This window comes from Lates calcarifer, linkage group LG20 (genome assembly GCF_001640805.2).
Source record: "Lates calcarifer isolate ASB-BC8 linkage group LG20, TLL_Latcal_v3, whole genome shotgun sequence".
Classification (NCBI taxonomy): domain Eukaryota; kingdom Metazoa; phylum Chordata; class Actinopteri; family Centropomidae; genus Lates; species Lates calcarifer.
In genome coordinates this window covers 22,359,800-22,379,187 of record NC_066852.1, presented here as the reverse complement: position 1 = coordinate 22,379,187, position 19,388 = coordinate 22,359,800, and the positions used below count along the sequence as shown (strand labels likewise).

The 19,388-nt window shown below is 40.3% G+C and overlaps 1 protein-coding gene across 3 annotated transcripts in view; it reads left to right on the top strand.

Moving 5' to 3' along the window:
- zbtb16a (zinc finger and BTB domain containing 16a) overlaps positions 1-18,510 on the top strand; it is a 137,769-nt gene extending 119,259 nt beyond the window's left edge. The window contains exons 6-7 of one of the 3 annotated variants that reach the window (XM_018689289.2): positions 8,662-8,829; positions 12,019-18,510. In XM_018689289.2, coding sequence (XP_018544805.1) covers positions 8,662-8,829; positions 12,019-12,248 — 398 coding nt within the window. In that variant the 3' untranslated portion in view covers positions 12,249-18,510. Of the gene's footprint in view, positions 1-1,371; positions 4,497-8,658; positions 8,830-12,018 lie in introns of those variants that run through there. The other 2 variants (XM_018689288.2, XM_051078792.1) reach the window with 2 other exon arrangements.
- Positions 18,511-19,388: the final 878 nt, after the last annotated feature.

Sequence of the window (19,388 nt, the reverse complement as noted above, 5' to 3'; positions counted from 1 at the left end):
CCAGCGCAATGCTGCAGCAGCATCTCTGGTCAGGAAATTACTCAACTCGGTTGGTCATGCTTAAATAAGCATTTGCTGTGAACTTGCATCACTATTTGTGTCTGCCCCTTTATTTACTAAAGAGCACCCTTGAATGTTTTATGTTTCTGCCAAACTCTTAATAGAGCACAGCAGACAGCACAGAAAGGATTTGTATTGACATCAAGGACTTGTCATGAAAACTTTGTGTTTTACTTCAGATGTTTTAATTATTGAAACAGTTTTAAAAGATCTGAGGTGTTAATGGATCGTTAATTGCTGAGTTATGGCATAAACAAGCCACTCAGGAGGTTTTGGTAACATTTTAGCACAAAATTCAGCACTGAAACACGGTTTTTGGGTTGTTAACGCTCCATATAGTGAACATCATGATGTGGTTAAAGACAGTCTCAGTATTATCATGATATTTTATTATATCACATAATAACAAGACAAGCTTACCATCTGCCCCAGGGTCTCAGAAACCAAAGCCACAGGTTCTCTTGGATTTTGGTAAAATGATTAATTTTAGCTTTGTTAAAGTTTGTGGGAATATAAATCCCATCATTCCTGCTACTGCCCCAAAAATTCTCATACATCAAATCACATGTGTTTATTATAAGTAAAATACATTTCAAATCTTAATCACACAAGGAGCAACACACACCCCCCCACACACACAGGACCCATTTTTGGATAATTTCTCATGTGATAAAGTCACATGATATGGGTACATGTGATTCTCATGTGACCTTTCAGATGTGAAAGAAACATTTATGGGAAACTTGGCCTCCACAGAAATTTAAAACTTAAAGTTTGCTGATTTTCCCATGTATATATCCAACTAGTCACACAGATGTCATTTTTTTACACTTAAGTGTTCAACTTTGGAAATGTGTGTTTTTGTAAACTAATCTTAAGCTTAAATTTTAATATGATTTTTTTTTCACAAATAGCACAGTAAAACTCAGAAGATTTTTTTTTCATGTAAATTTCTTTGTGTTTTCGCATAGATATATATATATTTTACCAGATTACCATACAGTATGCTACCACTATGGTGTATTAGGGTAATGGAGTAGCCGTTGTCCACAGCCATAGTAGCAGAAACCTGCAAAAACCATGGGCAAATATAGCTTACAGTATAATACAAAGTAAAATAAATAAATAAAAAGCATGTTTTATTTTAGGAATTGGGAGTGAATTATGTTATGCCTTCCCCGTTACATTGCTACTTTAGCTCAGCTGAATAAACATCATTAATTCAGGTCAATGAAATGAATGAATTCTGCAGCAGTCAGACGAGGCTTATTTACAGTGACTGTTTTGTTGTTTTTTTCATCTGTCCACTAGTAATTCTCTCAGTGCTGGTTCTCTACTGAGGCGAGGCCAGGATACTAATATATTGTTGCAAGGGAGCAGAGGTAGCCTGACGGATGTATTCAGAGTGAAAAAAGAGAAACGCTACCATGACAGAATATGAACACATGGAAATGAATCCCATTTCACCGGCGAGGGATGGATGCCCCCCCCCCCCCCCCCCCCCCCCCTCTCTCTCTCTCACCCAGCCGCCTGTCTGCGACCTTAAATAACAGTCTCACTGTCAGAGCCGATTTAGCTCACCGGCTCACGGATAAATATTTGAAACGAAAGGCAGTGAGATGAGAGCAGTCGGCCCTATTTACAAGTCAGGCGAATACACCATTAGTGTGTGATGGTGGTACGGGCTGGGGAGGGGGTTGGGGCAATGGGGAGGAGAGGGTGAACAGAGCTGCTTGAGCCGCCTGTACAGTAGCGATGCACACATCTGCTCCGTCTACCAGACATTGGAGAGGACACAAGCAGCGTCTCTGATCCACCTGCCCACCCGGGCAACGCAAATGTCACCTCAGCCCGTCTCTGGAGCTGCAGATGAGACTTTGCAGCCTCGTGCCACTTTGAACCTCATCCCGCTGTGGGCGTGTGTTAAATCACAATGAGCCAGCCGTGAAAGCAATCGTTTAAATATGATGTGGAGCCTTTTGTCAGGGGATTATAAAGTCAGCAACTCACACAGCCATCATCGGCACCAGAAATAAGTCCTAATTTACCCTCCAAAAAAAAAGAGGTAGAGGCATGGCGTTCCTCTACATTTACACTTTGATGTTAATAATCTCATTCACACTTTGCTGGGTTACAAGGCAGAAATAGTGTAGAAAAACAGACAGCGCTAGACAGCATATCCACCTTAGAGAATCAGCCTTATAAGTTTACCTACATGTTTGTTGATACAGAGACAACTGCATGTGCATTCCTGTCGTCCATTCATTGTAGACCTTTGTAACATGTAACATAGTCACCAGTTTGACCTGTTGTTTTTCTAATTTTTTCACTTTAAGTTTTCCAATATGTGTATGCAAACGTAGTCCCAGTAACAAAGGTGCAGGCTTTGTTGAAGAAGTGGGAAAGACAGCAATGTCAGGGATTCTTCAGCCAAAATAATATACATATACTGTGTATATATATACATGTAATTAGGGTACTCAAACAAAAAATATGTAAATTGCTGTATTAATAATTCACTGATTTAGCTTCACTTATTTTCACTGGTATTAAATTTTGTCTTACTAAACAGAGCACTGTGCACACCTGTCTTGTCTTGATGATGTTCAGTGATGATGCTGAGTCTAAATCAAAATATAGATTAAATGAACATGCCAAGAAGGCGACAGTACTTTTTTCAGTCCTGAATAGTGTCTAATCTCCCCTGATAACCTGCGTACGGGATCAACAAGCTCCACCACTCAGAGGTTAGGGCTGCTTGAATGTTGTCTGAGATGTGAAACGTAGGGGGCCAGAAGTCCACTCGAGCTGCTGCTCATAACGTTTATTGCTGTGAGCGAACTGTAATAATTACAGAGGATTCAGATGAGTCTGTCGACATTTGTCGATTAAGAGCTTCTCTCATCTGGATTATGAATGACAGATGGACAGTAAGAGAACAGTGTTTAGAGAAATTTTAGTCAAATTTAGGCATTTTTGAACTATAACAACTGAAATAAAATTAATGAATTTTTCAGGTATCTATGTAAGTTTCTCTAAAGATGCACAGTATATTCAGTTATTTCTATTCTCTTTTAATGCAGAAGCCAAGACAAAGCTACAAATAGTTCTACCTATTTTAGTTTCAGTGATGCACTGTATTGTGAGACACCTTTCAAACCCCCACCCCCCCCCAAAAAAGAAACCACATCATGATATATTGCTTATTGATACTGATAAATGTCACTTTACTATCATAAAACATTTATCCATATTACCCAGTATTGTCTATTAACTGCTAAGCAAATATTTTATATAGGAGATGTTTGACTTGACATGTTTGAGTTTATCCTCTTATTTCCTCTGTACTCAGTGATTCATCACACAGGCTTTTTCTTTCTTTGAATTTTAGAGACAATATGTGAATCAGGCACAGGCTTTGTGATGGATGTCGAGCTCTGAATGTTTTCCCAAGATTTCAGAATGATCACTTCTCAGAAATATATCTCTCTTTTCAATTAAGTTTGAACACAGAAATTTTGAAAATGAATCCTAAAACATCATTATGTGTCATATACTGTATATTTATAGTTTTAGTAGGACAACAATTTTCCTTAAAGGTACAGTGTCTTTGAGGTTAAAAAAATAAAATAAAATCCTCCTACTTCAGTTTTGATAGAGTATGTCTGAGTGGTTTTATGGGAGTGCATGACCATCTTTATAAGGCTGACCTGAGTGTAACTACTGTGTGCAATGGCAGAGGAGGGAAATCCTTCACATGCAGCCAGTTTGGCGTTTAGTTTTGGTAGCTTTGGGCTTGGCAGTATTATTCTTGAACATTGTCTTCAGTTGATCTGTTGAATGCCACTCAATTGTCTGATTTGGTGACAGAGGCCTGCATGTCTGGTCAGTCACCTGTTGAACCATTTGCAAATTGTTCCTTGACAGATTTTTCACTCCACTTCATTTACACCTATAAAAAATGAAATTGACTCCCAGCTGGACTTTAGGTAGCCACTGTAGCATGAACAGTAATTGGAAAAAAATACTGCAGTTGTTTCGGTTATATTACCATAATGATGGTATTTCAAGGTCAGACTTTAGTTGTGTTTTATCATTGACGAGACTTAATGAATAAGATATTTTTGTTTCAGTGCATACAGTAGTCTTCAGCATACAAATGTATAAACAGACAAGCACTGATGCAAATAAATCACTGGTTCCCACAGGTATTTTTCCCAGGAAACAGGAGTCAATTTTGGCGAGTGTTCCTTGTAAATACCAAGATCTCAATTCCCAGTGTTCAACCCTAATTTTAATGGACATAGTGTGGCACCTCATCTACCATAGAAAGCTTTCAAGATATAGTGCGGTTATTGGTTGAATCACCATTCTGTTGTATCAACTGACAACAGAGAGCAGCAAAAAGCACTTTTATGGACATTCATTATGTGTGCTTCATTTTACCTGTCTGCCGGCTTATCTTTTGAAAGCAGCCTTGCTAGTGTGGCTCTGACACTGGATCACCATTTAGGACGGGGGGGGGGGGGGGACAGATTTAATGGTGTTTATTTCAGCATCTTAATCTCGCAATCTCTCCCTCACTGTGCCTCTCTTCTTATTTCCCCCCATCCACCTGCTGTTTCATCACCTTCTCTTAACATGCCAGGATATTACACTTACCTTCATGTCACCTCTTTATTTTGTTTATATATCATTAATGCATGTATGTACCATACAGCATAGGTTCAAACACACACGCACAAGTACACAATGTGGGCGTATAACAGTGGCAGTCATGGCAGCTGTGCTATTCCCCTTCACTAACACCACACACACAGACACACACACTCTGTCTTTACAGACCAGGCCTTCATTAATATTCCGTTGTTGTGCACTGTCTGTGTGTAAGTGTCTGTGTGTGTGTGTGTGTTTTTTTTTTTTTTTTTTTTTAACTCTGAGCCAATTTGCTGTCTGCTGTGGTGGGGTGTTTTGTGTTCGCAGCTGTATTTGATAGTGCTACAGCCAGAGAGGGAGAGAGGGAGAGAGAGAGAGAGAGAGAATGCATTTAGAGAGAGAGAATGAGCCAGTTCTGGTCCTGGCAGTGATGGAGCTCGGTGATTTACAGCCTCTTACCGTATATAATGAACACGCCCCAGGTGCCCATGGGCACAGGCACCCTCAGCAAGCCTTTGGGGTGTCAAAGGAGGTGATAAGGAGGGGAGGGAGGGGGATGTAAATGTAGAGATGGTTTGTGGTGGGGGGTGGGGGGGTCAGGAGACGCAGGTGGTGATGCTTGGGGGCACCCATGGGTCCACTCACCAAACATGCTGTGGTTCCACCTCACTGTGCTGGGTCCTCATCTGTGGCCTCCCTGCCATGTGGTCACACCAGAGAAAGAAGAATAGGAAGATGGGAGAGAAAGGGAGGAAGGAAGGAGGAGAGCAAAGGGAGGACAGAGAGAGAAAGAGAAAGGAAGTAACAGTGGCAGATTTGGGATGGACAGAGGACATGTCCCCATTATTTCTCCAACCCCTGTGAGAATATCCTGACAAAATGAAGTCCTGTCTGGCGCTTTACATCCTCACATTGTGATTATAGAATTGTGTCTGATTTATTTAAAGCTCTGCAGCGCAACTTTGCACTTTGGCGTCCCCGAGTGGTTATAGCAGATAACGTGCATGATATGCATCCCAGGCACATACAGGATGCTGGAGCTGGACAGCAGCCACTTGGCATTTCATACCAGTCTGTTCTTTTTCTGCCTCAGCTGATACTGGACATCAAATTGTACCTACACTGTTTTACTGCGTGGATGTACAGAAAGAAATAGAAAATCAGTGTATTACCCTTCGTCTATAAACCAAATCAAGGCTTCAGATCATCTGTAAAGACACCTGTAAGTGATGTCAGAGACACCATATCCATACTGATTTTTTATTTATTTGTGGTTTTAAGAGATTTCCATAGCATTCTAAAATTTAAGAAAAAAGGCCACCAGTGTACATATATTACAGTAAATGTAATTTAATTCAATGCAGGTACATTCATTTAAGTTAAAACCTTGTATTGCATGTAAGAAAGATGGCGGGTTCTTTCCTACTAATTCAAGATTTTTGATGATGTTTTCCAGCAGCAGACGTTAGCGCAGCAACAGGACATTAAGCATAAATAACCTCCTCTGTGTATTAGCATCCCACTCGCTGGTCTGATCGGAGGCCCTAATTAAAGACAGGTGAATCTGAGCTCAATTATTATTCTTGCAGCGTCGTGCGAGCCCACCGAGCTCCGTGATGGATTGTGATCTCTGCTGTGGTTGAAACGCTAGAAAGAGCACAATGTCTTACAGCGGGAGCCACTGATAACTTCATGCAGACAAATAAAGACTGTCACTTTTATTGATTTTTACCCAGCCCCCACTGCCGCCGCCATATACACCCACATCTCCTGCTCCATCCCTGTCTCAGTTTTATCCCCCACCCCCACACCCCCACACAACACCCCTGAATCCCCATCAAAGCTTCTCTTTAATGGGAAGGCGTCCAACATCACAAGGCATAGAAAACGTTTTCTTCCATGAAAGTATAGCACACCCCAAAATGTGATCAGCATTTAAAAGGTATCCATCCCTTGTTCCTGTTTTATCCCTCTTTCTGCCTCGCCTCCTAAATAAACCAAATAAAAGCATACATACTGTATATATAGACATAAAATGTTGAATAAAATATGCAGGATGGAAGTGAAATTGTCTTTTAACAGCAGGGCAGTGGCAGCAGCACATAACGAGAAATGCAATTTATTCCCTGGCACGTTGCTGCTCGGACAGGCAGATAATGAAAGGCATAGGTCATTGATGGTGACTTAAACCTGCAGCGGTGGAGTGAAATACATTAATAAATATCCACAACATTACTTGGATGGAGAGTGTAACATGGGGGGAAGCAAATGATGCAAGGAGGAGCTCCTCATCAAACACGGGAATACAATTAGTCTTTGCACTGCTGGTGAGAGCCTCCTGCAAATCATAATATCCCTGATCATTGACATCTGAATATCCATTACAGCTGCCCTGTGGGGACCTGTGCTCTGGCAGCCTGAGGAGCATAATGTGATGCCTGTTGTCATTTTCATTTTCGAAAGGCACACATGTACTGTACATCCACAGCCAGCCTGGTGTCTGAAACAAGTCTAATGTATCAGAATGGAAATATGGTGCTCTGTAAATTAAAAATGTGAATACATTTACACTGTGTGAAAGGATCAGACAGATGAGCCTTGAATAGAAATAGACAGTATGCTGACAGTAAATAATTAGAGTGTAAGTAAAGGTATGAAAAGGCAGAGAGGGATAAATATTTAAATTTGTCTATTACTGAATTTCCATTTTGTTTCAGTTACGAAAACATAACCACATCTTTACCACATTCTCAGTCTCATCATAAACTGTTTAAGTGTTTCCACACGACACTAGTTGAAGATGGTCTCAAATAAAATTTGTGTCAAGTAACCAAGAAGATGATACTGTTTACATGACAGTAATCAAGGCTGTCATGCAGTCATTGTAACAGGTTGTAACACTATACCTGTAGAAGCAAAATGTAGCACAGCTTTTTGTTTAGTTTTATTTATAAAGTGCCAAATCATAACCGAGGGCACTTTTAATACAGAGCAGATCTAGGCTGTACTCTATTATATTTACAGAGAGAGACCCAAAAATTCCCACCATGAGCAAGCACAAGGTGACAGTGGCAAGATAAACTTCCTTTTATGAGGCAGAAACCTTGAGCTACACCAGACTGAAAAGTCTCCTTACAAGTGAACTGTGATGTTCATTTGGTGAGGTTGAACTTCAAGAAACAACCTGCATCTCTGAGTTACCCTAACTTACACCAGCATGTCAGCACTAACATGTCTTTACTGTCCCTTCTACAACATTGACACTCAGACAGATAAGACTATGGTGACTGGTTGCTACTGCAAGAGTTTTTTGCCAGTCTTTTGAAAGCAGCCATTTTGTACATCTTGCCCTACAAGAAGTGGAGAAAATGGCGTGTTTGCGATTTGTCGTATTCAAAACATATATATCAAAGGATAATAGATTCTATGACGACAAACTTAGATCCTTATTGTAGGTTTGCTACATCAGTCAGGTTATCCATTAGTGCATTGTGAGACTGGGACTGCATGGTCAATAATACATCTCATGGCCAGTGAACAGCCATGACAGGCTACAATTATTTAAGGCTTTCCACAAAGCAAAACAACAGTGCAGGTGATTTGTAGAGAAAGACAAAAGATGGGCTGCTTGTATTAAAGCCTTTAAGTGGGTGTCCATTAAAGCATAACATCTGTTGTTCTGGTAATGTGCATAAAAACCCACCAAAATAACAAGGCAGTCAGCAGTGTGGTTCACTTTAGGAATCACAACTATATGTTTACTTTTTTCTCTCTTTTTTTTTTTTTTTTTGATGGTGTTAAGCATTCAACCATAGTCTTTGGACTGCTGTTGAGAGCCAACCAGCCAAAAACATCAAAGATTTTTGTTTCATGAATCTGGACAGTTTTTGACTCTTCACAACAGACAAAATAAACTTTGCCTTTTCATCATTCACATTTCAGCAGGGGACCACCCATTTGAATGCGAGTTCTGCGGGAGCTGCTTCCGTGATGAGAGCACACTGAAGGGCCACAAGCGCATCCACACCGGGGAGAAGCCCTATGAATGTAACGGCTGTGGGAAGAAGTTCAGCCTCAAGCACCAGCTGGAAACCCACTACCGTGTGCACACAGGTACTGTTACCAAAGTTAGTTTAACTGAAGAACAAAATGCTGCATGGTATGTGGTTTTTGGGATGGTTATGTCCTAGAATCATTTCTTGATTTAGTTGATGCCTCTGTCATTTTTCCATAGCTATCACTATGAAGCTGTTCCTTAGGTTAGTTCAGATTATATGTTTTAATCCCAAATATTAAAATTTCTATCAGCCTAAACTACAGTATCAGTAAGGCTCTATTCATGAGTAACACGAACACTTTCATGTTGTAGCAACGAGATGTCAATCCCATTCTTTCCATTCTCCCAATCTAATATGAGTGCAACATTATATTGTATTGCCCCTGATAATAATACAGTGTTGAAACCTATTGATGTAGCATATGCAGCCTGTTAAAGGGCTCTGTTGTAGGAAATCCAAGTTGCAAGGCACAGACCAGACCAGATGAATATCTCTGTTGCTGTGATACAGTAGATGAATGTCTCAGAAGACTTTGTATTGATCCCAGTATATTTAGAGCCCCATAAAGATGTTGACACAGTGATAAGCTGGTGCCCTGGAGAATGAGTGCATGCGACGTACCAGACTGAGTAAGGATACCACGAGTGCTCACCAGGATGGCACATGGCCAAGGCTTTATGCTTCCTCACCAGCTCTTTTTCTCTAACACGCACACACACATAGCAGCACCCTCCCATCTCCCATTCAATAAGCCAGCTGTTAAGCCACACTATCAAGGCAGCCTGTCCAATAATTGGCTCCCCCCCGTCCACCCTTTCCCCTTTTATGTGGGGGAGGGGGGCTTTGCGTTAAGCCGGAGAGCAACAGCAGATAACAAGAGCAAGTGACAAGCTCACAGTCAAAGGCCACCTCACACAAAAGGCAGCTGCTTGATGAATCATCGACACTGGCAACCTACCCTCCCCGCCCCCTTCTCTCCACACATCCCAAATGCCAATGGCGGATCAATACCTGGGTCCCATTTGCAATTCATTATTAGCTGGTTATTTGAGGCGACCCTGTTTACAGTCCGGTTATCAATATCATCAACATCACGCCGGTGTCCACACTGCTGCAGAAAAACATGTGACCACCCTCAACACTGTATTTATGCTTATTGGCTAAATGGCGCCATAACCCCGCCCCCGCAGAGGTCAAGGTTAACCAGTGCTCTAAAAGATCAGACTGACCGAGCAGCAGCAGAGGCATGAAGCCACTCGCTTTGCCAGCACACATGTGTGAAGCTCCAACTGAAAGGTGACAGCAAGCGCTGGGCCAGATCACTTCCGACAGCTCATTTCAAATGCCATTGGTAAAGGTCAGCATTTACATGTCTAATTTGCGTCTGCCGGCTTGAGCGCTGGTGGATTATTCCCTGCCATCACTCAAATCATTAGCACATTTAGGTTGGCTGCTGTTGCTGAATTGAAATGTGCCTCTTGAATATAGCAGCCCCCACAGCAAGAAAGCAGCGTTGCACTTTGATTTATGACACCTACAGGAGTTCTTTGTGGTAGGAGCTGCATTATGTGTAATGTACCAGAGATTAGCTGATTAGCTGTGGTTTATAGAGGAAATACCAGGTATTTAAACATCACATTTTAGCTGGGAGAATTTTTTGCCCATGCAGAGCTTAATCTAAATCTTATTTGGTCATTTTCATTTACTACAGGTCTGTTTGACCATTCTCACAGTTAAAGAATAGATCTGATTCAGTTCTTATTGTCACAATTTTACCATCATCAGTTATGATACCATTATACTCGGCAAAGTAATATGCTGAGATCTGGGAACACGGTGACATCGCCACAACTCAGACAGGGAGAGAAACATGAGCGTTTCCTGACTTAATAAAGCACTAGCTTTGAGCCACATGTCTCCACCCTTTTCTGTGAATGAAGAAGCTCAGGGCTCCAGAAGAAGCTAAAAAATGAACCTTGAGTTAAGATGGGGTTTTTTGTCTGATGTTTTCAAGGCCAAGAATGAACTTGTTGAATAGTTTTTGACCTGGAAGTGTATATAGACATGACAAAATTGCCTGTTTGCATAGATGTCTTTGATAATCTGATGCCATAGATTCAGAGTTTGTATTAAACCTTTCATAAGCATAGTAGACAGTGAATGTTAAAAACTTCTCACTTCAACTAATTTTCTACACGGTCTCAGCTGCCACATTCAATAGTTGCACATTCGATTAAATAGCAGGGCATCTCTTTTTCATTTTAGTCTGTGACACAGCATGATTTGAAAAAAAGGCCTTGCATGGCTCCAAAATCATAATACAGTGGGGTCTTTTTAATAAAGGCAGTAATGAGAAATGATAACAACTGAACACAAAGGAGTTCTCTCCCCTCAACCACACAAATAATTAGAAGATCGTTTTGTTATCTGCTAGAGGGATAGTTTGGTAGACCTGACTGGCACTGTGTTGACACTGTCTATCAGAGGTGAACAAACTCCACTACTGTACTTTTATGCTTTTATTCTTCTTTCTCTTAAGAGTTGTACCAATTATGGGAGGCAGTTGGAATGACTTTAAAGAGTTAGTGTGGTCTTTTACAGCTGCACACTGCTGCACACTGCTGTTCAGGAGACAGTTGGGATTTCACTCCTGGGTTTTGACTTGTCACTTACTGTGTGCACAGTCCCAATTATCATAACAACACCAGAATTTCTTGTGGGCCAACAGGGTGAAATCTGTGGTCTCTAAATTAGTAGTGATGGGTTATTCGTCTCTCCTGAAGCGCTGACACTGAAACTTTTTTTTTTCACTTTACTGTTTTTTCACACAACAGATTTCACATGCTGCAGTCAGAACTGCCAAGACACAGTATTTTGCCACTAAAAGGATCATGTGGTTCAATTACACAGGGTTTTGATGGAGTTTTGACCAACATTCTTATCAGTAATAATGACCTTGTTGCAAAGTTACTTGGTAAGATCACTGCAAAAAAGTCTGAAGGAGCAAGAAGCGTGAGTCAGATGATTATACAGATTTAAAGCAAAGCCACAGGATGGAGAAGCTGCTGTGTTACCAGAACACCTCACAGACTGATATAGCTTTTCCTTCTCTTATAATTGATTTTTGCATTAAATGCATTTATTCTCCTGATTAACAGACACTTGAGCAAGAACTTAATACTGTTATTGATTGGCACTGTGGGTAACACAGTTGTTGTCTTCAACCCCACCCTACCATCCTTAGGTGAGAAGCCATTCGAGTGCAAGCTGTGCCACCAGCGATCCAGGGACTACTCGGCCATGATCAAGCACCTGCGCACCCACAATGGCGCCTCGCCCTACCAATGCACCATCTGCCTGGAGTACTGCCCCAGCCTGTCAGCCATGCAGAAGCACATGAAAGGCCACAAGCCTGAAGACATCCCCCCAGACTGGCGCATAGAGAAGACCTACCTATACCTCTGCTATGTCTGAGACCGGGAGAGTGAAGAGTGGGAGGGTACGTGAGATGGTGAGGGCGGGGGTTGAGAGGTAAGGGGAATGTAATTGAGTGGAGAGGAGGCATGAAGCTGTAGTGGAGCGTTGACGATTGAGGAACGTCAGCAGTGAGAGACTCGAAAGCAAGAGGGTTTGTTTTCTCTTTTTCTTTTCATGCAAAGGCGGCGACAACCGACTGGGTTAATGGGTGGTGATGGTGGGACAAAAGTGCTGAGAAGAGGAAGACTTGGACACGGAGAGAGATTCTCCACCATTGTTCGGATTCACCGGGTCATTCACTACATCTGCAACTGTGTTATTGTTTCAGGTCATTTCATGCAGCGCCATAAAGCGAGCGGGCTGCAAGGAAGTGACACTTTGGATGCTGCTGCCACAGTAGTGAGAAAGCAGATTCTCAAGGGCTATCTGAACCTGCTCATCTATGCCATCAGGAACTGAATCTTTCACTCCATTTTTTTTCCATCATCTTTGAAAACAAGTGAAAGGTTTTTTTGTTGTACTTTGGTGTGTTTATATTCTCCCTGCTCAGTCATGCTAGTTAGAATCACATGAAAGCATATGTGAACATAGCATCAGTTTAGGCCCCCAGTAAGGACCTTCTCCTTTTTACTACACACCTGCATATTTCTGGTTGTTATGAACCACAGCAAATTTATTTTTGGAGGTGGACTGAGACATATTTTCCAGCTGTCTCACCTTGCTATAAGAAACGAACGCTCCAGAGTTTGAATGAACTGCTTTGGGTGAACATACCCCTAATCTTTTCCCAAATGGGAAATGTATCTGTTTAGTCACCTCCCATCACCTATGCCTGAGCAATGGGCACAGATCTCCCCAGTTTTTACCAGGATCTGCCGGTCGACCTGTCCATTCATCAAATCCTTCAGATCCCCAGCGGTGGCAGCGAGATAGCCCCTGAGAATCAGCAGCAGAGCCAGTGGGTTTATGCAGTAGATGAAACAGCTGAACTGGACGGGTGGGAGCATTAAAATACTGCAAACCAAGCACCCATTTGCTTGTAATGGGAGGGGGAGGAGATGCTAGTGCTGCTTTTAGTTGGACATCTCCCCGGATTTCTCAGTAGTCTTCCTGGTTCTGCATCTGCATCACATGCGGGCTGGAGAAGGTGGAGTCACCACTGCCCCCCCCCACACGGTTCTCCCCAGAGAGCCAAAGGCTACTTACGTCACTTTTTCATCTTATTTTTTTTTTTTTTTTTTTTTTTGCTCTGCGTCACAGTTTATCATGGCTTGATTGCACAGGTAAAACAAATTACGACAACAGTTTCTGTTTGATGTCTGCAAGGTATATACTTTTTCATTAAATCATAACTCGCTATTACAGTACACCACAGTAAACCCAACCTATTCACCTACTTAGCAATAGATAACTGGACTGCTTTTATCCATGTACATTTAACCAGATTACTATCATTATCTCACACTAATGATGAACTACACAAACTGACACATAAACAGTAACACTTTGACAACAGCAGATCTGTCCATTCACCACAGTGATGGAAAACAAAATGGAAAAAAAGGCTGCTTTCCGTGGGAGTCCTGTGACTTTGACTGCTAGTAGTGAATGTTGAAGAAGTGCTGGGAATGCCTTAGCTGCAGACCTTAACATCTCTCTGTCAACGGTGGCGTGGCAGGTTGAAGACTGTTATATGGCTACAAAAACATGAATGTGACTGCAAGCCAGGTTCATACAGGGTTGTGTCAGAATACATACAGTAGCAGGTTAATGCTGCCTTTCATTTAAAGTCAGAAAACCTATAATTTCAGCCTCAGAGGTTGTGATTACTCGTGGAAGAATTTTTCCATCCATCTGCTGTTCCCCATGCTCCTCATAGCTCATACATGAGCTAGCTGGCTAGAAGCTGTAAATGTTATTTCACACTTGAAATGAATAGATTGAACCATTCACCACCAGGTGTTTTGATAGACTGCAAGGATCTAACAAAAGGGCTGAAACAGATCATCGCATATTCGGGCCATGAGGTCACGTGGACCTCAAATTCAAACTTTAGTGTACAATGAGGCAAAGCTGTATTACCAACCAGGAAGAGCAGGCAAGTACCACAGGGCCCCAGAAACCTCACATGTTTTGGGGGGAATATACATCTGTGACGTAGAATAACAGCCCTAAAGGAAGGCCCTGTATCATCTTCCAGCTATCTTACAGATATTGTGTTAAAATTCATATTCTCAAATATGTTTGCACTGAATTAAATTACCATCAGGGCTTTAAGTAAAATATCACTAAGATGCTATGTGTACTCTACTGTTTGTATGTACATCACAGCAAAGGTGGGTCAGCAGGGGCCCTTAGCATAATGATAAAAGTCATGTGTAGCATTTACAGTGTATGTTACAATGCCACCTTAACTGCTTCTTGGAGAAAACTTCATCTTGAATATTCTTGCTCTAAAAATTCTGCATACTGCTCAAAGTGAAAGGCTTATTTTGTTGAGCAGGAGGTAGGAATTACTGACTTTCTGATGTCTCTGAAATGCAGCATTAGACCTGTGCAGCATACACAGCCACAGGTATCAAGGTTGAACCGAAGGCTTTAATGAACTGTATCACTGCATGTCACAGTGTTACCGGGGTGATCACATATCCAAATGGCCGGTTGTTCAAGGGGAAAAAAAATCACTGATTGGACGAGATGTGGCCCAGCAGCTTAGGGGGCGACCAGTAAGATGACAGAATAAATCAACTCTTTCTCTGTGGTTTTGTCCCTGCGCTTTGTCTCTCTCGTCTCTTGTTGTTGTTGTTGTTGTTGTTGTTGTTGTTGTTGTTGTTATTATTGACCTTGAGTTTGATCTCAACACATCGTACTTGAATTACCTCGTTTTTGTGACCTCACGTTGCTTGTGTATTTTTAATTTTCCCTTTTGTTTCATTTGTACACTTTTTTTCATGAGTGTATGTCAGAAAGATGCATTGCACAACATGATGAAGCAATGTATGCGCAGAAAAATTAAGTGCCACGGTGAAGAGATTTGTTTTTGTTTTTCTAATGTTGTGTATTTCTTTGTGCATTACTCGTTACCAAACTTGGTATTATTAACCCCGCTTGTTAAAGAGCCGGAAGGTTTGGTCATTTGTTATAAAAGCTACCTCTAAGTTGGTTTTTTTTTTTTTTTCTTTTGGCAAAAGCACATTTTTTGTGTTTGTGTTTTGCATTATTTCATAATTGCTACTTCATCTCATGCTTTTTTTGTTCAAAAGTTGATTTATGATTGTGTTTTTAAGTAAAATGTATATAAAAGGGTAAGAAATAACAAACGTAGTGGTTGATAGGTTGAGAAAAGTCATTCAAATGGATGTTTATTCTTCTCTTATAGTCTCCCCCTGCACCTCCAACCACAGAAGAGCAGAGAAAAAAAAGCAATTTTGAAGCCTTAAGTGATGAGTAAGAGGGATGCAGCAGATAAGAGGAAGTACTATTGCTTTTTAAGAGGGTTTAAAAACAAGAATTTAAACTTGAAAATATGTGAATAGAATTGTAGTTTTGTAATGTGAAAAAAAGAAGGTTCATCAAAAAAAAAAAAAAAAAAAACGCTGAACCACACGGGACAGGTCATGTTTGCAGTGATGCAGAGTGCGTTGGACAATTGGAACTGCAAGTGGTAATCAAAAAAGAAAAAAACAGAAGGTTAAAAACAGAGATTCTCTTGGCTGACAAGCTCTCTTGAGAAATGAGTGTATTCCTGAACAAGAGCCAACAGAGGCAATTTGATATATAAAAATTGTGATATTTTTGTATTCAGTGTCAGTCCTTTTTCCATTTGTGGAGGGTTACAGCAGGGCACAAATATTTGTATTTCTTTTTTTTTTTAACCTGTTTCTTTCTCTCTCTCTCTCTCTGGGTGTGAATCATTTTTGCCTTGCTCCTCTTTGATATTGTTGGACAAAAAAATGTGTGTGAACATATTGTAATAATAAGTGTTGCTTTCTGGATGTCAATTGCATTGTAGGTGAAGGACTAAATCTATCTGCCACCAATTTTACGAGTGTGTGTGTATGTGACAAAGTTTAAAAAAACAAAACAAAAAAAACAACAACAAAAAAAAAAAAGATGATAAAATACGGGACGGCAGGGGGGCGCTGCCAAACCGACCAATTAGTACTTGTCATTCACAATTTTTCAATCAAACTTGACTGTCGGCATATTTTTTTGTGTTTTTGTTTTTGTACTTGAAAAAAAAAGAAGAAGGGATGGCATGTCCCGTGGTGTCTTGCCATTTTATTCTCAAACACTGTGAGCTGAGGGGGCTTTTTCACCCTCGTATAATATCCACCCACTATAATATACCCAGTCACGGCTCAGTCTGAACCACCAGAATGCAAGACCTGTTCAGTCACATTATTACTATCATCGTCCTCTGAATGTTTTCTACTTTTTTGTGCGGGTGACAGAGTGTGTACAAGAGTGTGTAACTATGTGTGTGAGTGTGTGTGTGTGTGTGTGTGTGTGTGTGTGTGTGTGTATTAGTGGAAAAATGCACTAATCAGATCAGATACAAAATAAAAGGATATTCTATGCCACTTTTTTTCTCTATGTTGGAAAAAATATATATATATACATTGGCATCGATATAGTTCTTCCCTCAGTGTTCCTCCGATGTTTCTGTACTATCTTTGTGCCTAAAAATGGAAATTGTTCAACAAAAATATCCATCTATATCTGCTTAGTTTCTGTATTTTCAGAAGAAAATAAAAATGGTGTCTCCAGCACCCTAGGGATGTCATGACGCTCGAAAATGACCTGATTTTTTTTAAATCCTGAATAGAGCAGGGCTTCTTTTTTCTTTTTCAAGGACTGCAATAAACCCTTAATGCTACTGAAATAGCAACTGGGATTCTGCATTCACTTCTTTTCTTAGGCCATACTCTGTGATTGGCACCCAGAAGCATTTATTTAGTGACACAAAAACAAAGCATGGTGGAAAAAAATTACTGGAATCCAGACAGGATGCAGTGGTGAAACAAGTCTGCAAAGACTTTCGGGACAAAATCTGCTCCATGAAATTGTTTCTCTGCAAGCAAATTAAGCCCGGATCTGCTTCTCCACTTACGTTGTCTGTTCTATTTTTTTTCTCTCCTTTTTTGACAGCAACAGGTTTGCTAATGAGAACTTTATATTGCTCTTGAAAGAATAAAAATAAAGAAAACCTCCATTTGGGTAGGTTGGCACTAGGGTATTCCCCCTTCTGCTTTGCTTCAGTTGTTTTTTAAGTACTTTCTTTTCTTTTTCTACAAAATGCATTTAGAGGGGGATGTTAAATTCGTCAGAGAGGAATCATGGCATCCCTGGAGCTGGCACTCTGTGTTTTGGTGTGGTGTTTCTAGAACAAAGTAGCCATTTCATGCAGTGTTGCAATGCATGTGCCATCGAGGTCTAGACTAAAAACTGTTTGAGTAACAAAGCACCAAGACATTGTATTTTTTTATATTAGCACTGAGGACCAATTGCCCTGTCGGACCAAGCATAACAAAGCTTTTTATGTAACAAAGCTTTTCTCTCTTTGTCTTTCCCTGGCTTGTCTGTGCTACTTCTCTCCTCCATTGTTGTGACAGCACAAGTGCCAGTCAAGTTGCTCTGTATTAAGAAAATAGTGTTTTTATTATGATTTGAATTGTTATAGTTTTTGTCTACCTCAGCACCTAATCTTAGCCTAATCTTAGAAGGTGCCCAATTATTATTTTTTATTTTCTTTATTATGTTCTCTTATTGTTGTCAGTTGTATAATTTTTTGAAATTTGCATTAGAGCTTTGCAAAGGTCCTTTGTCTTTTCCAGCGACAACGTGCTATTTTTTTCCGTGGCAGTGCGTTTCCTGTTGAGCTGTGCCACCAATCTATAGCCACCGTCTGTTGATATAGAGGTTGTTCTTTTTTGTTTCTTTCCATGTAGAATCAGACACATCTCTTTGTAACATTTCAGTGTTCTCTGATGGAGTGTGAAAAAAAAATAAAAAGGAAAAATAAAAGATTTAATGCTGCAGGTTCTCTTCTCCATGTTGTCACTAAAGTCAATGTTGTGCCTTTGATAGTGAAAATATAAAGAATATTTCTTTTTTTACATCCTACTAACAGTAGATTGTTTTTTGTAGTGAAATTTTTTTGTATTTTTATTTATGAGTCTCATAATAAAAATCAAATCATGATGTTCAGTTGTATACTTTCAATCTGCAGTTAGAAAAAAATAAAAAATTAACTTCATGTTGTCTGTCTTAGCCCTCTTTCTGGCTTGCTTTTTGTTTCCCTAAGGTCACTGCAGGCGCTAACAAAATAGTCATTTTTGTAGCTGTGTGTTCATGATCTGCTCTTAATATTATACAGTACCTCCGCTACAATTTCAGTAATATATTTCACTGCATCAAATTATTTCATTGTTTTAGTTTCTACGTACAGATGATGTATTTTGTAAGAAAGTTATATACATCTCTGTTTTTCATGTTTTTTTAAGTATTAGTTATATAGATTTTTTTAAAGTAGAGTTTAAATACATTTACTTCCTAGTAATCCCCAGTACTTTTTTATGCATACAGTACCTGTGCATTAATACACAGTGATATGACCTTTTGACATGTTGCCATACTGTATCTGATTTTTTTTTTTTTTTCTTTTAATCTCATGCTCAGTTAGGAGCGTTCCCACAGTTTCTGCCCTGCTTCCTGCCTTTGTGTGACCATCAGCTGATAGGAATTCAACACTGTGCCTGCCAGCAGTTTACTGTAACCTCTTCTGCCTCTTCTGTACAACATGAGGTGTGCCAGCCAGGACAAATGGAGCGCATTCGTTGTTTCACTGACAGGTGAGCTCTAGGAAATATAGCATAAAAACACCTCCACAGTAAGTTTAGCCATAGAGATGGAGATAGTGCAGGATTTTGAGAAACATTTGGATAGGTTTACCCAAATTATGACAGCATTCTCTTTCTGGAAAATCTTTGATGTCAGTTTTTAATACTCTGAGCACCACAAACAATTGGCACATTGAAAAGCTACTGTATAATATTAATTATACTGTACATATAGTGCCTCAGTGGAGTGACAGCCTGCTGTTCAGCTCTATAGCTTATAAATCCATCATCCTCT